The sequence below is a fragment of the Chlorocebus sabaeus genome, chromosome 21, assembly GCF_047675955.1.
Source record: "Chlorocebus sabaeus isolate Y175 chromosome 21, mChlSab1.0.hap1, whole genome shotgun sequence".
In the NCBI taxonomy this organism is placed as follows: domain Eukaryota; kingdom Metazoa; phylum Chordata; class Mammalia; order Primates; family Cercopithecidae; genus Chlorocebus; species Chlorocebus sabaeus.
This window is the reverse complement of record NC_132924.1, coordinates 104457120-104473314: the sequence shown is the minus strand read 5'-3', so window position 1 is coordinate 104473314 and position 16195 is coordinate 104457120. Positions and strand designations below refer to the sequence as shown.

At 35.9% G+C, this 16195-nt stretch overlaps 1 protein-coding gene across 6 annotated transcripts in view; it reads right to left on the bottom strand.

The window, feature by feature from the left end:
* Positions 1–612: 612 nt before the first annotated feature.
* The window catches only part of MKLN1 (muskelin 1), a 376455-nt gene continuing 360872 nt past the window's right edge, over positions 613–16195 (bottom strand). For all 6 annotated transcript variants that reach the window (XM_073009344.1, XM_073009343.1, XM_007982951.3 and 3 more), the window contains 2 exons: positions 9551–9605; positions 613–971 (listed from right to left, as the gene is read on the bottom strand). In XM_073009344.1, the coding sequence (XP_072865445.1) occupies positions 850–971; positions 9551–9605 (177 nt within the window). In that variant the 3' untranslated portion in view covers positions 613–849. The remainder of the gene's footprint in view (positions 972–9550; positions 9606–16195) is intronic.

Below are 16195 nucleotides of genomic sequence, written 5' to 3'. Positions count from 1 at the left end.
CCTAAAATTGCTATGAAGATATTATTCACTACTCGATCCCTCCTGCTGGTCATTTTTAGAATGGCTCTTAAAGGTTCTGAACTATTGTCTCCTCAGTTTAAGGTTTCTGTGACTCAAAGTCAGATGCTACTGTAATATCTACTATAAAATATATCATTACAGAAATATTATATACCAATCTCAGATAGGTGCTCGGGTCAATCTCAGGTTTCATGTTTAGTTTTATGGCCAAGAGTGCAAACTTGAGACCTCAGTTCTGCCTACTGTTTAACGTAACACAAAACAAGTCAACACAGACACAGATATCACCTTAACATACATCAACTGTCCTAGAGAACTATACACTTGTTAAGAATGAAGTAAAGAGGTAAACAAGTGACACCACTTACACGCAGTTGTGTGATGGGAGGTGAAGTGAAATGGGAAGGGAGAAGGCAGGTCAAATGACCAACAGCAACAACATTCAAAATACTTGTAGTGCTGAATCTGTTAATAGTGCTTATTTCCCCCAATTAAAAAAAAGAAATAAAAATCTGAAAGGGTAAACTGCCTAATTTTTCTTTTATACTCATTAATTCTTAAAAGATAAAGTAAGAAAAATATATATATATATTTAACTGGAAAGTATACCAATTTCACTTTATTAGCCTAATTTAGGAATAGGATGAGGAGAGCGGGGTTGAGGTCAGGCATGAAGGAAGAGGGTAAAAACTTGTGATGGTTAAGATCCCTTCAAAACTCTGGTGCAGTCCTCAATCACTGCAGCTTTACTGTCAGTCAATGGAGCTGCAATCCAAAAGATGGAAAATCGACTCCTGTTTTCCATTTCTGTGTCCAGTGACTCTTCAGTTACAGTGTGATGAGGTCTACCAGGTTGCCTTTAGGTGGAGTCATGCTGTCAGGAAAGAAATTTACTAAGGTGTCAAAGAGCTGAGTTCTTTGAGCATAGGTGTGATCCACATCAGAAAAGCCTGGTGAAGAAGATACAAAGAAACATCCATTGTGTTTAAAACATGTAACAGAAAAACTAGTTGAGACCAGCAGCAATGTATTTTATAATGGAGAAATCAAATCAGGCTTCAAAACCAGGCAGACACTACTGATCTGACCCCAGTTCCACTACCTGGCTGTGGTGTGACCTTAGGTAAATTAATCAGACTTTCTGGCTTTCAGACTTTGCTTCCTCAGCTGTAAATATGTGACAATCCTGTTTACTTCATCCAGTTATCGTGCAGATTAAATGTAGTTACATGAAAAACGTCTAGCAGAAGGACTGGCAATTTAGTTACTAAATAATATTGATCTTTCTTCTCTTCCTTACAAGGTCTTTCCTCTGCTGGTCCACTGAGGAAATTCCACTTGTCTTTTCTGACTTGCTAATGCTTCTGAACCACTAAGAAGTTTTTTGGTAATAAAAATACAATAAAATCAAAATGAAAGGTCTTTAGAAATTAGTCTAAAATCATTAATGTCTCTGAGACAGCTGGAGGTAGTCTCAGAGAACTGAGTGATAACACAGATGACTGAGGGAAAGAGATACATGTACAATATGTAGAATGGTACCTGCGCGTAATAAACACTATACCTTTATGCTACTATGTACCAGGCCCTGTGCTAGGCACACATTATGTGAGGAATAGGGCAATAAACTACTATCCTGATAAATATTAGAAAGCACATGACATTTTTAAAAGGTAGGGACTGTTAATCTAAAGGATTTTTCCCCTAACCTCTAATAAACATTCAATGATCAAGTTCATTCCAGCTAAAGGAACATTCAGTGAGATGCTGTCTTCATCAAGTGGTTTATCTTAGCTGCTTCAGATTTCTTACATACAAATGAGATATTTAAGTGATAAAATAAAATAAATAATTTTCCCTATTCCTGAAATAGCTGAGACATGAGAGCACTGCTGAGTGCCATAAGAAACAGAAACAGAGCCATCAAGAGTTATATATGCCATGGTGTTCAGTGAAGGCGACTTCAGATCAGACTGCTTTTCATTCAACTTAGAGAACCATTTTAGGTCCAATCTGTTTTAATCTTGTAGAAGAACAGGAATAGACCATAACATTGCCAAGGATACCAGTTTCCTGGAAGGAACATAAACAATGCCTCAAGAACAGCACATTCCTTTTTATTTTTTAAAAATATATTGTTTTAAGTTTGAGGAAAATGTTTACTTGAGATGAGCTTGAGTTTAACAAAGCCCACTATCGGATCATGGAAATGAATGGAAAGAAATACTCCAACATATTAACAAAGGTTATCTCTGCGGTGAGATAAGAGTCTTCCTTTCTATTTTATGCTTTTTTTTTTTTTTTTAATTTTCAAATTGTTTCTTTTTCAACTTATTTTGAAAAATTTCAAACTCACATAAAAGTTTCAAGAATTGTGCAATGAACACCCCATATAGCCTTCACTTAGATTCATCTCATCAATTGTTAAAAGTTTCACCAAATACGTTCTCCCTCTCTCTTTCCCTGTGTGTGTACCCCACTGAAAATCTTTTTGCAGAACTATTTGGGAGTAAGTTTTAGACAGCTTTGCCCCCTATATGCTCAAACTAATTTCAGCTAAGAACAAGAATATTAACTTACATAATCAATATATATTAAATTCATGAAATTTAACATTGATGTCCCAATAATACCAGTCATTTTTCAGTCACTTTTTTACAGTCATGTTTCCTACTAACATCCAATCCAAGATCACATACTGAATGTAGTTTCCAATCTCTTGAGTTTGAAATAGTTCCTCAGCCTCTCTTTGTCCTTTATGATACTAGTACTTTTGAAGAGCACAGAACACTTATCAGTGGAATGTGTTGAAGTTGGGTTGCCTGATTGTTTCTTCATGATCAGATTCAGTTTATGCAGTTTTGGCAAAAATACTACAGAAGTGATACTGTGTGTCTCAGGGCATCATCTCAGAAGGCATGTGGTATCAGTTTATCCCAATACTGATGATGTTAACTTTGATCATCTGCTTAAGCTGGTATATATGCCAAATTTCTCCAAGGTAAAGGTGCTCTTTTCTACCTTTGTAATTAATAAACTATTGATAGGGAGATAGCTTGATGAGACTGTGTAAATATCCTGTTCTCCAACAGCCCTGCATTCAATAATTTAGTGATCCTTGATGATTCTTTCTAAAACAATTATCAGTTATATGATGGTGACTTTCTAACCCTATGATTCCTTCTACAGTTGTTGACATTCTATTGTAAAGAAGAGCTTTTTCTTCCCTTCCTCCCATTTTATTTATTTGTTCACATCACTGTGTACTCAGGGATTCTTCTCTTGTTCAATATGTTATACTCATTACTGTCATCATTCATTCTGATACTCATACTGTCCCAGATTTGACCAATGAGAGCCTTTTTGAGCTGGCTTCTGTGTCTTTTTGAAATATACTCATTAATTTTGGGGTATCTTCTTACTTTCTGATATATGTCCAAATTCATCTTTACACAGTTCTGGAGTCCTAATTCCTTTTAGCTGTGACTATTATTTAAAAACCAAGCAAGAACAGCTGTACTAATTGCCAGGGTGTCACTGTTTCTAGGCCTATGCACACATACTTATCATATGCATACATTTTTTTTTTAGAATATTGTAGTTCATGGTTTTATTGTTAATTCTAATTTCTTAAAGCCCCAGAGGATTTAAGAAATTAATTAATCCTTCTCTTATCCCATTCCATATCTCCTTTCTTCCACCAAGAAAACCCTCTCAGCAACATCGTACTTGTTCAACTGAAAATACGTAAGAGTTCTAGATTTGCTATATATGTACCACTACCAACAAAAACTCAACATTACTTTGCTTTTATTGTTTTTAGACTATACCTCACTGAAAGTATACAGTCTAAGCACTGTACTAAAATGGCTTAGCTCTCTCTTTTATGTTCTGAATATGTAGAAGTACAATGCTGTGTTATATTTTTAAAATAAGATATTGATTCTGTAATGCTACTCTAATAAAGTAATACCATTTTCTTGAGATCAAATTATCTAAGAGGGAAGAAACACTGAGTTCCTGTGTGGTAAGTACTTTAGGTATGATTATATTTCATTGTCACAAAAACAATGAAGTATTATAATCTCCAGTTTCAGATGAGACGACTTAGCGAGATTCAATAATCTTAAAGTTATTACTATTTTTGTTCTTCATCTATCTCTTTTACACAGAAAGAGATTCAGTAATTCAATGAAGTCTCACAGCTAGGGAGGGAAGAGATGGAATGTGGAACCCACGGCTGTCTGACTCCAAAGCCCTTTATTTTTCATTAACTCATAGTCATTAAGTGCTTAAGTTGTAGGGCAATGTACTAAGCTCATTTAACTCTCAAAGCCACATCTTTTATTTTTATTTACTATTTACCTATGAGGAAACTGAAATTTACACTATCATTAGATGAACGGTTAAATTATGGTAGATCCCTATTATGAATAATTATGTATCATTTCAAAAGAATACAACTGATCTAGTGTAGCTTCATAAAAATATCTACAAGCCACATGACTAACTTTAAAAAATTATGCTGCGGAATATGTTTTTACATTATATAATAAATTTAAACAGCACATACAAACCTATATATTTATATGGGTGTGTGCGTGCATATATATAGTTGATCTTGATCATTTACACATTCCATATTTGTGAATTTGCCTGTTTGCTAAAATTCATTTGTAACCCCCAAACCAACACTTGTGGTATTTCTGTGGTTATTACAGACATGTGCTAAAGTGGCAAAATATTTGAGTTACCATACGCACACGTCCCCAGATGAGGCTGAACTCTGTGATCTCTGCTACTTTCTAGTTTCGCGTCTTACTATCCACAACAGCCCTTTCACCAAATGTTTGGTGCCACATTTTTGTGTTTTTGGTGGCTTCACTGTTTAAAATGGCCCCCAAATGTAGTGCCAAAGTGCTGTCTAGCATTTCTAAGTGCAAAAAGGCCTTATGGGGAAAATATGCATGTTAGATAAGCTTGGTTCAGGTATGAGTTAGAGTGATGTTGACCATGAGCTTAATGTTAGTGAATCAACAACATATATTAAATGAGGGATCTTTAAACAGAAACACACATAACATGTGGTTATATATTGATCAGTAGATAAAATGTTATGACCAGAGGCTTGTAGGAACCTAACTCTGTATTCTACTTTGAATGAGAACCAACTGCATCTATGTCTGTGTATATGATTGTGTGTGTGTAAAGGTGTATTACATATAAGTGATTATACTTGAGGGTAAAAGACAGAGATTGAGGAAAGTTGTTTAAGGAGAATCCTAAGCTTTATATGTAATCAATGTTTTTTCTAGAAACAAATAAAAAAGGGGTGGGGATCTAGGAAACTCATCAATAGCACCACAACTACTTAAATGGCACTGCTAGGACAACAAGGTGATACTGATTCTAAACCTCATGCTCCTAATCACTATGTTTATCTTACTTTATTTTCATACATAAAATAAAATGGAAAGAGGATATAACCATTTGAGCAGTGGAAACCGGTAAAACTCAGTGAGAGGTAGCACATTTAGTGGTTTAGAGAAGGCGTTCTGAAGCCATACTGACAGGGTTTTAATCCTGGTTTTGCCCTTCACTAGCACTATGCCTGGGCAAGTTACTTTAGCCTCTCTGCACCCTAGTTTCTTCATATACAAAAGGGGATCACATAGTAGCTACTTCATAGGGTTACTGTGGGGTAATCATGAGTTAAGACATGCAAAGTGCTTAGAATAGTACCTGGTCCCAAAGTAAGTGCTCAATAAATATTAATTAGCTATCACCCTATCACTAGTAGTATGACTGAAGACAATGACTGCTCTAAAAATAAAGTGACCTATTAGGAATAATTTTTTGTTTTTAGAGATGGGGTCTTGCTACATTGCCCAGGCTGGATTCAAACTCATGGGCTCAAGAAATTCTTCCATCTCACACCACCATGCCTGGTTAGGAATATACTTTTAATTTATCATCCTACACATAGCTGGATTTTCCTACTGTGGTAAAGGAGAAATAACATGAATTCTCATTTTTTTCCTAGCATACACATTATTAAATGTACACTTATTTCTAACACTAAACTTCATATTTGGACTGTAAACTTCTAAAAAGAGTTGTGAGGACCAAAAAAGGACAAACCTGGGCAAGACAGTGATATCTCATCTCTTCAAAAGATGTAAAAAAAGAAAAAAAATTAGCTCAGCGTGGTTGTGCATGCCAGCAGTCCCAGCTACTCAAGAGGCTGAGGCAGGAGGATTGCTTGAGCCCAGGAAGTCCAGGCTGCAGTGAGCCATGACTGCACTACTGCACTCCATCCAGCCTAAGCATCAGAGCAAAACCCTGTCTAAATAAATAAATAAATAGGTAATATGCTTTAGAGACCAGATTTTTCCTACTTGTCACAAACCTTGCTGAAAAGAAGTTTAATTGTTCCAATTCATACTTTCTAGAAATAATATACAGCTCTTAAACTTAGCAAAGTGACTGAGTTCAATCTTACAAGTGCCTATAGCCACCAGAAGCTCTAAAATCAAGATCCTTGGAGATTTTCTCCGAGGTCACACATTTTTCCAAAACTAAGATAATATCACCTTCCATCTTTCCGATTCTTTAAAATATTACATACAATATTAATACTTTTATTTAATTCTCACTGAGATGAACGTAAATTGGATTATTTCTGGAGGGAGTCATTCAGAAAGTTTGGCTGAGGCTTTTTTCTTTTTCAGACCTTAGAAAATGAAATATTCATTTATACAGTGAAAGGTATAGTAAATAATCCATTTTATTTCTAATCTAATTGGCATAAAGATGAAATAGTCTGACAGAAAATGAATAAAAACAAGAACCAGGAACTCTAAATAGGCATGAAAAGTACTTCATGTTTATAAATAGTAAATCAAATTTCTTATTAAAATTAGCATACAATCTGAATTTGCTTCTTATCCAAATTCACCAGTGTTACAAAGGTGACTTTTTTTTGAAAAACAGAGACAAGATTCTGCTATGTTACCCAGGTTAATCTTGCACTCTCGGGCTCAAGGTGATCGTCCCACCTCAGCCTCCAAAAGTGTTGAGATTACAAGCATTAGTCATCGCACCTGGCTAGAAGATTACATTTTTAAGGCAGTCAATATTAATGGTACCCTGAATGGAGCATTATTGCTTTACTGTGCTAAATGTCTTCCAGAATTATTTCATTTAATTCTCTCAGCAATTTGAGGCAAGTACTCCCATTACCTCCATTTTACAGATAAAGAAACTGATAATTAGAAAGTTTAAGTAACTTGCTCAAGATCACTTTTAAGAGATCCTGACTCTTAACCACCATCTCACATTCCAACCTCCTAATCACTAGGCTATACTACCTCCCCTCAGACAAGACAGGAAACAACATCCCACAGGAATTTTCCCTGCTTGTATTTTTCTCTTTTTGTGTTTGTATTGTTCTCAGTACATCTGAGGTTTGTTTAGAATCCAAATAAAACAAACTATTCCTGACAAAATATATTAGTTGGCAGTAAATAGGACAGAGTCAAAAGAAAGGAAAGGAGTTAAGCTGAAGGTAAAATATTTGCTTACACCACCCTAATTAATATATTTAAATTGCTGCCAAGAAATTCTTGTTCTAAAGGCTAAAAATAAGTCAGTTAGATACAATTTAGTGCTATCCACTAATAAATAAAAATAATGGGCCTGGGCTGTGGTATCAGACATAAGGCACACAATCATTCAAACAGAATATATGCCAGACCCCCAATTCATGTATCAGTACATCTATTTCAAATGCTAGAATTCAGAAGAGCATGAACTTTCCAAATTAATGCTTACACCTAGGTTCTCCAGCTCACAGAGTGGAGATTTCTAGTAGCCTAAGGACTTCAACTCGAGAGTATGAATAGTGGTAAATCATTATCTAAATTCTTAGGAGAACCTTCTGGAGTCACGTTTATAGCAGTTTGCTGAGTCTAGTCCTGAGGAGTCCTACATATTCTGGAGTTAGAACTTAGGACTGGAGTTGCCTTGATCAGTCGAGAAGCCTCAATCACTCGCTATGGATAAAGGGCAAGACCTCAAGAACACCTCTATTTTTTCATCCCAGTGAAAAGCACCAGAATTATACATACTCTTTTTTCTTTGAGGTACCGTTCACTTTTAAGAGATAAAAGGTCAAATAATGAAGAAACTAAATTGATATCCTAAAGTGTTAATTTATTCCAAATAGAAAAAATAGTATTTATATTACATACAATGGAAAATTTCAATACTATTGCTCAACTCTAAGGTAAACAATAACTGCACTGGTATCAATGGGATTAATATGCATTCACTGACCAGAGGAAAGCTGGGAATTTCCATACTTCAAGAATATCATCTTGGTAAAAAAATGAAGCTACTAATAAGTTATCCTGATGAAAATACCCTTGAAAATTCACCCAAGTAAAGGTGTGCGTTCTGCAGACTACCCACTTTACTACAGTCTTGGAATTTTTTTTTTTTTTTAGATGGAGTCTTGCTTTGTTGCCCAGGCTGGAGTGCAATGACATGATCTTGGCTCACTGCAACCTCCCACTCCTGGGTTCAAGCGATTCTTCTGCCTCAGCCTCCCGACTAGTTGGGATTACAGGCACGAGCCACCATGCCTAGCTGATTTTTTTTATTTTTTATTTTTAAAGACAGAAAGTTTCTCTCTGTCGCCTAGGCTGGAGTGCAGCGGCATGATCTTGGCTGACTGCAGCCTCTACCTCCTGCGCTCAAGTGATCCTCCCATCTCAACCTCCTGGGTAACTAGGACTATGGAAGCACACTACTACACCTGGCTAATTTTTAAATTTTTTTTTGTAGAGACGAGGTCTCACTATATTGCGCAGGCTTGGCTCAAACTCCTGGTGGGCTCAAGCATCAGCATCCCAAAGTGCTACGATTACAGGTGTGAGCCACTGTGCCTGGCCTACAGTCTAGTTAATAATTCATTAATACTAAATGACAGTATTACTAAATGAAGACTAAAGTGTCTGAGAAAAACTTGAGTTTCAACTAGAAGTTATCTTGAACAATTAAGATAACAAAATTCCCATTTTTAGGAAAGAGATAATCTATCTTCTGTGCTCCCAAAACATTGCCTACCCCATAGCTATTCTCCTGGTGACACACAATTCCATAAAGAACAAACTGAGAAGAAAAACTATTTAATCAACAAGTATTATCTCATAGTATGTATCAGTAATACAGCCTACATGCCAAGCAGTGCTATACAAATTAATTTATTTTGACTGTGTTTCTATTGCTATCTGTTTGCATACTAACACAGCAATTGGTATAATAGTCATTGCAAACTGAACTGATAAATGATACCTGAAAGTAACTTTGTAGCAGGTTATTAGAAATTTTGCATGATACCCTGAAACTTCATTTGCTCATCTATTTGTTTGAAACATCTCACCTGATGTTTCATGTAAAGGAAACCAAGATCCAACCTTCCAAATGCTAGGGCATCTAGCTGGATAAATTATACTGCAATACTTACCTAGAGCTGTAAAATCTGAACCAGATTTGAACAGAGCTGATGCCAGGAGCTGAAACTGTTTAAGAAAGAAAAAAAAAAAAAAGCAGCAAATTAGCTGGCTAAGTGCACTGAAGGAAAATAACCTTCTATAACTTTGACCATTTATCAGCAACTACATATTTCAGAATATGTGTGACATAGGTCTATTCACCAAATAGTGGCAAGAAGAACACATTCAGATTACAGAATACAATGACTTTTCTATCAGGCTGCTATTATCATTTTCCAAAACACTGGGCCATTTCCTGGAATTATTTTATTTTTAAAATGTATTAAAGTATGTATTTATTAAGGAACAACAGCACAATAAAATAAAAAAGAAAATTGTCATTTGAATCTAACAGATATGATCAGATTGGTGCCCTGGGCTCTGTTACCGAATTTTTAGCATATACACATTCTCATCTCAAAATAAATGTAAGCCACTGTAAAATACCTGATGTCTCAGCTGTGTAAATCAAAATCTGAGAAAAAAAGCATGTATAGACCATTTCTAAATTACAACTTAGCTTGAGATTCCACAATTATATATAATCACGTTGTTAAAACCCAAAGGCCTTTTTTAATGGACATAATGTTGTAAATGCTTAGATTTCCAGGCTGTCAAAGTTAGTTTAAAACAGACAATGTAATTTAACAATGAAGAAACAGAGTAAGACAAAACTATTGCAACATTAGCAATTTAACAAATAGGCACAAAATAAAAAATCTGGAGAACTATTTATATTTATCTTGAATGAGAATGCAGGAAAAGAGGCAAATTAAAGGAATGAATTAAAGCAGACAAACTCCTCAATGGAGTTACTGGGTACTTCCCAAGACCTGAGCAGTTGATATCGCCAATTCCTCAGGATATATTTCACATCTATGTTTGCAGTCTTTAACATTTCAGGTATTAAGTCATACCAACATTTGTAAGCCCTGATGAATGGTCCTTTGAAGATCAGAAATTGTACAAATATTCCATAGGTATTCATCTAAGCAAGAGTTACGAAAATGGGGGGTAAAAAGAAAGATTTAAAACTGCATAGAAGTTCTTTACATATTCTGGGTATCAGTCCTCTGTCAGATATATCTACTGCAAGGATTGTTTAGTCTGTGGCTTGTCTATTTATTTATTTATTTATTTATTTATTTATTTTTTGAGGCAGGGTCTCGCTCTGTCACCCAGGTGGGAGTGCAGTGGCGTGATCATGACTCACTGCAGCCTTGACCTCTTGGGCTCAAGCAATCCTTCTGCCTCATTTTTTCATTTTTTTTTTGGTAGAGACAAGGTCTCACATGTTGCCCAGGCTGGTCTCAAACTCCTGGTATCAAGCAATCCTTCCTCCTAGGCCTCCTAAAGTGCTGGGATTACTGGTGTGAGCTACTGAATCTGGCAATATCTATTTATGTTTTTAACAGTCCTTTAATGAGTAGAAATTTTAACTCTTTTGAAGTCCAATTTATCAAGATTTTTCTTCAACAATTACTGCCTTTAGTTCACGTCCAAGAAATCTTTACCTGTCCCAATGTTGTGAAGATAATCTCCTGTTTTCTTCTCAAAGTCTTATTCTTCTGGATTTTATCTTAATGTTTCAGTGAAGAGTGAGAAAGGTTTGAGATATCCAGTTATTCAGTAGCATTTGTTAAAAACTTTCTTTTCCCTGTTGGACTTGGCACCCTGGTCAAAAAACAACTGACCACATATGTATGGGTCTACTTCTGGACTCTATTCTGTTGTACTGATCTATTTATCTATCCTTAAGCTAGTAGCACACTGTCTTGATTACTGGGGCTTTACGTAGAGTCCTGAAATCTGATAGTATAAGGCTTCCAATTTTTCTTTTTTCAAAATTGTTTTAGCTAGTCTAAAACCTTTGCATTTCCATGTAAATTTTACAGTGGTTTGTCTATTTCCTCAATGACAACAACAAAAACCAAATTTACACTGCATTAAAATAAAGGCCAATTTGGGGAAAATGGGCAGCTTTAAACAATTTTTATCGTTTCAGTCCATAAATATATATCTTCATTTATCAAGGTCTTCTTTAATTTCTTACAACAGACTCATTCTACCCATTTGATATTTCTCTTGCTAATATAAACTATGCTTTTCATTTTCTAATTGTTCTCTGCTAGTATAAAAATAATTGCTAATAATTACTTTTTTTTTTCTCCTGACTTCGTATTTTTGTCATCTTGCTAAATTCACTTGTCCTAGTATATTGTTTTGTAGACACCATGGGGTTTTGAATGTATATAACCATGTTATCTACAAATGCAAGCAAATTTACCTTACCCTATCCAATCTATATGCTTTTTATTGTTTTTTCTTTATTACACTAGCTAGTGTAATTCTGGTAGAATGTTGAATAGAGAGGCTGATGATAATTTCCTTGTCACAATCTTAGGGAAAAGGGTTTAATGTTTAACAATTAAGAATAGTCCTAGCTGTATGTTTTTCACAGGTGTCCTTTAGGAATTTAGATTTAAGAAGTTTCTTTTTATTCCTAGTTTGCTAAGAATTTTTATTCTGAATGAGTCTGAATTTTGTTAGATGCTTTTCTTCACTTACTAAGATGATCTATGGTTTTCCTTCTTCATTCTGTTAACATGGTGAATTACACTGAATTTTTTTTTAAATGTTAAACTAGCCATATACTCCTAGAATAAACCACCACTTAGTCATAGTACACTAACCTTTCAATATATTCCTAATTAACTAAAATTTTCCTAAGAAGTTTATATTTATGTTCATGAAAAATATTGGTCCATGATTTTCTTCGCTTGTAATGTCTCTCTTGGAATTTTATTTTATTCTAATTTATTCTGAGATAGGATCCCACTCTATCGCCAAAGTTCAGCATGCCGTGCTAGGATCACAGCTCACTGCAGCCTTAACCTCCCTGAACTCAGGTGATCCTCCCACCTCAGCCTCCAGAGGAGCTGGGACTACAGGCATGCACCACCACACCCAGCTAATTTTTTGTATGTTTTTGTAGAGACAGGTTTTTGCCATGTTGCCCAAGCTGGTCTCAAACTCATAGGCTCAGGCAATCCACCCCTCAGCTTCCTAAAATGCTGGGATTACAAGCGTGAGCCACCATGCCCTGCTTTTGTTGGGATTTTATATCAAAGTTAACCTGGCTTTATAAAAGGACTAAGGAAGTAACACCTTCCTCTAATTTCTAAGAGTCCATGTAAAATTGTATTTTTTTCTTCCTTCTTTAAATGGTTGATAAAATTTACTGCTATTATGGGCCTAGAGTTTTTTGTGTTAGAAAATTTTTTATTACAAATGTAATCTCTGTAGTAGATATGGAGTTCCTTAAGATTTTCTATTTCTTCTTGTGTCAGTTTTGGTAAACTGTGTCTTTTAAAGTATTTGTCAATTTCATCAAGTTGCTGAATTTGTCGATGAAGTTGTCCATACCCACTTTACTTTTAATATATGTAGGGTCTATACTGATGCCCTCTTTTCATTTGTGATGTTGATAATTTATGTTTTCACTTTTTTTCTTGGTGATATGGTTTGGATTTGCATCCTTGCCCAGATCTCATGTTGAATTGGGGGAGGGGTTTGGTGGGAGGTGACTGGATCACAGGGGCCGATTTTCCCCTTGCTGTTCTTGTGACAGTGAGTTCTCATGAGATCTGGTGGTTTAAACATGTGTGGTACTTCCCCTCTCATTGTCATTCTCTCTCCTGCCACCATGTGAAAAAGGTGCTTGCTTCCCCTTCACCTTCTGCCATGATTGTAAGTTTACTGAGGCCTCCCAGTCATGCTTCCTGTTAAGCCTGTGGGCCTATGAGTCAATTAAACCTCTTTTCTTCATAAATTACCCAGTCTCAGGTGGTTCTTTACAACAGTGTGAGAACAAACTAATACACTTGGTAAGTCTTGCTCGGGGTTTATCAATTTATTTACCTTTTCAAAAGGCCAACTTTTCACTTTTAACATTTCTCCATTGTTTGTTTCCTATTTCATGAATTTCTTATTTTCTACTTATTTGGGGTTGAATTTGCTCCTCTTTTCTAACGCCTAAGGTGAAAAATAAATTTTATTGGCTCTACATATAGGATAAGGAGAAAACTATTATCTTAACAATCTGATTAAATAAGTGGAACTGTATGTACTGGCCTAAGGATTTTAACACATACCAAGTGATATTACAGACCTCTTTCCCAAACTCTGGATTTAAATATCCAACAGTCACCTCAACATCTTAAGTTAGCTGTGTCATAGATATCTCAAACTGAACATTTCCAAATTTAAACTCCTGAATGCCAGTCAGGAGTCCCCACAAACCAGCTCCCTCAAGAACATTCTCACCTCAGTTGATAGTAACTCCATCCTTCCACTTTTTCAGGCCAAAAACTTTAGAGTCATTTCTTTCAAACACTAGATCTAATCTATCATAAAATTCTGTTGGTTCTATCTTTAAAATATATTGAGAATCTGCTCTATTTTACTTCTCACCGTTCTATCATTATTTTGGTCCGAGCTACAGTAACTCCTTGTTGCCCAGGCTGGAGTGCTGTGGCACAGTCTCGGCTCACTGCAACCTCCACCTCCCAGGTTCAAGTGGTTCTCCTGCCTCAACCTCCCCATTAGCTGGGATTACAGGCACCTGCCACCATGCCCGGCTAATTTTTTGTATTTTTAGTAGAGATGGAGTTTGACCATGTTGGCCAAGCTGGTCTTGAACTCCTGATCTCAGGTGATCCACCCACCTCAGTCTCCCAAAGTGCTAGGATTATAGGCTGAACCACTGTGCCTGGTCCAATACTTACTCAGTTCTAATGTGCTATATAATTTGCTTCTTTAACGTTTATTGTCTTTCTCTACTAAGATGTAAGCACCTCCTGGGCAGGGATCTTGTTTGGTTTGCTGATATAGCTCCTCTGCCTAGAATGCCTGAACTATTATCGGGAATTGATACACATCTGTTAAATGAATGACACCAGTACTCTGGAAACTCTGCAGAAGTGTAATGAATACAAAATGTGTTATTGTAGCTGAAAACTTATTCTCATTCCTTCCCTATTACAGAAGTCTTCTCTGAAAGTGGTATAATTGACTTAGGCATCCTTTTCTCAAGCCTTTTCTAGAAAAAAATATATTTTTTATAAGATTTATTATAAGTTCGGCCGGGCGCGGTGGCTCAAGCCTGTAATCCCAGCACTTTGGGAGGCCGAGATGGGTGGATCACGAGGTCAGGAGATCGAGACCATCCTGGCTAACACGGTGAAACCCCATCTCTACTAAAAATACAAAAAAATTAGCCGGGCGTGGTGGCAGGCGTCTGTAGTCCCAGCTACTCGGGAGGCTGAGGCAGGAGAATGGCGTGAACCCAGGAGGCGGAGCTTGCAGTGAGCCGAGATAGTGCCACTGCACTCCAGCCTGGGCGACAGAGCAAGACTCTGCCTCAAAAAAAAAAAAAAAAAAAAAAAAAAAGATTTATTATAAGTTCATCACCAATTCAGAACCCATGTTCTGAAGACTGAAGGAAGCAAAAAACATTTTTTTGTTATATAGTTGATAGTTGTCAATGTCCTGACAACAGGCACAATGATGATGATCATAACAACTGTGAAAAAAAAAATCTAAAAAACACTTTTCGTGTTTTGAGACTTAAATGAGAAAGTCATTTAATAACATGAAATTTTTGTAAAACATATAAACAGAACAAAAACAAGTTACTATAGGAAATGAAGAGCAGTAAGGCCCTTCTCAATGAGTGGAATGATTTCCTACAATGAAAGTGAAGATCTACATGCCTCACTGATAAATATCATCAGTATACATGTGAACCGTCACCAGAGAATTTCTTCCCCACAAACGGACTGTTTTAAAAGTCAAATCTGTTCACACATTAAAACAAAATAATAGTATTACAGACCAGTTATTCTCAATGTCAGGAATGTTTTCTGTTTTTTAAGAGCAGACAGAAGAGAATCTTAGTGTGAGGGCATTGTTTTAAAAAGTGGGGTGATTCTGATGCCAACATACACACATACACACACGCGCGCGCGCACACACACACACACACAACCATTTCTTTCTAACTTCTACTAGGGTTCACCAACTCTTGCTAGATTAAGCTTTTATGAAATGGAATGGAAGTTGGTGGCATACAAACTCCTAAGTTGTTACTACTTTAAAAAGAAGAAAAAGAGAAACCAGCTACCAAAATTTTAAAAATGGCTCAAATGAACTTGAGATACCTCCCTGTCCTGTTTTTTTCCCATCAGTTTAACTTTAAGAACAAACTGTCTTGTTTTCTTTGGCCTAGTTGCAGCTCACACAGCTGAAATTATTTACTTTGAAATATTTTGTTTTGGCTTCAAAAAATAAGGAAAAAATGATTGTTCCCAGTTACAGCCATTTTACACAGAATATGGAGAAAACACAAGGAAATCTATGCATAACTCTCAAATGTATGGCCTAACAAAATTAACATTAACGGACTCTTCACAACTAAGTACACTTATAAGTCATAAAAGATTAAATCAAATATATTCTGCCACTTGACAAAACTATAATTATTTCTCCTATTTCCACAGTATCATCAATTGACTGAAGACAAACATATTCTGCCACTTGGCAAAACTACAATTATT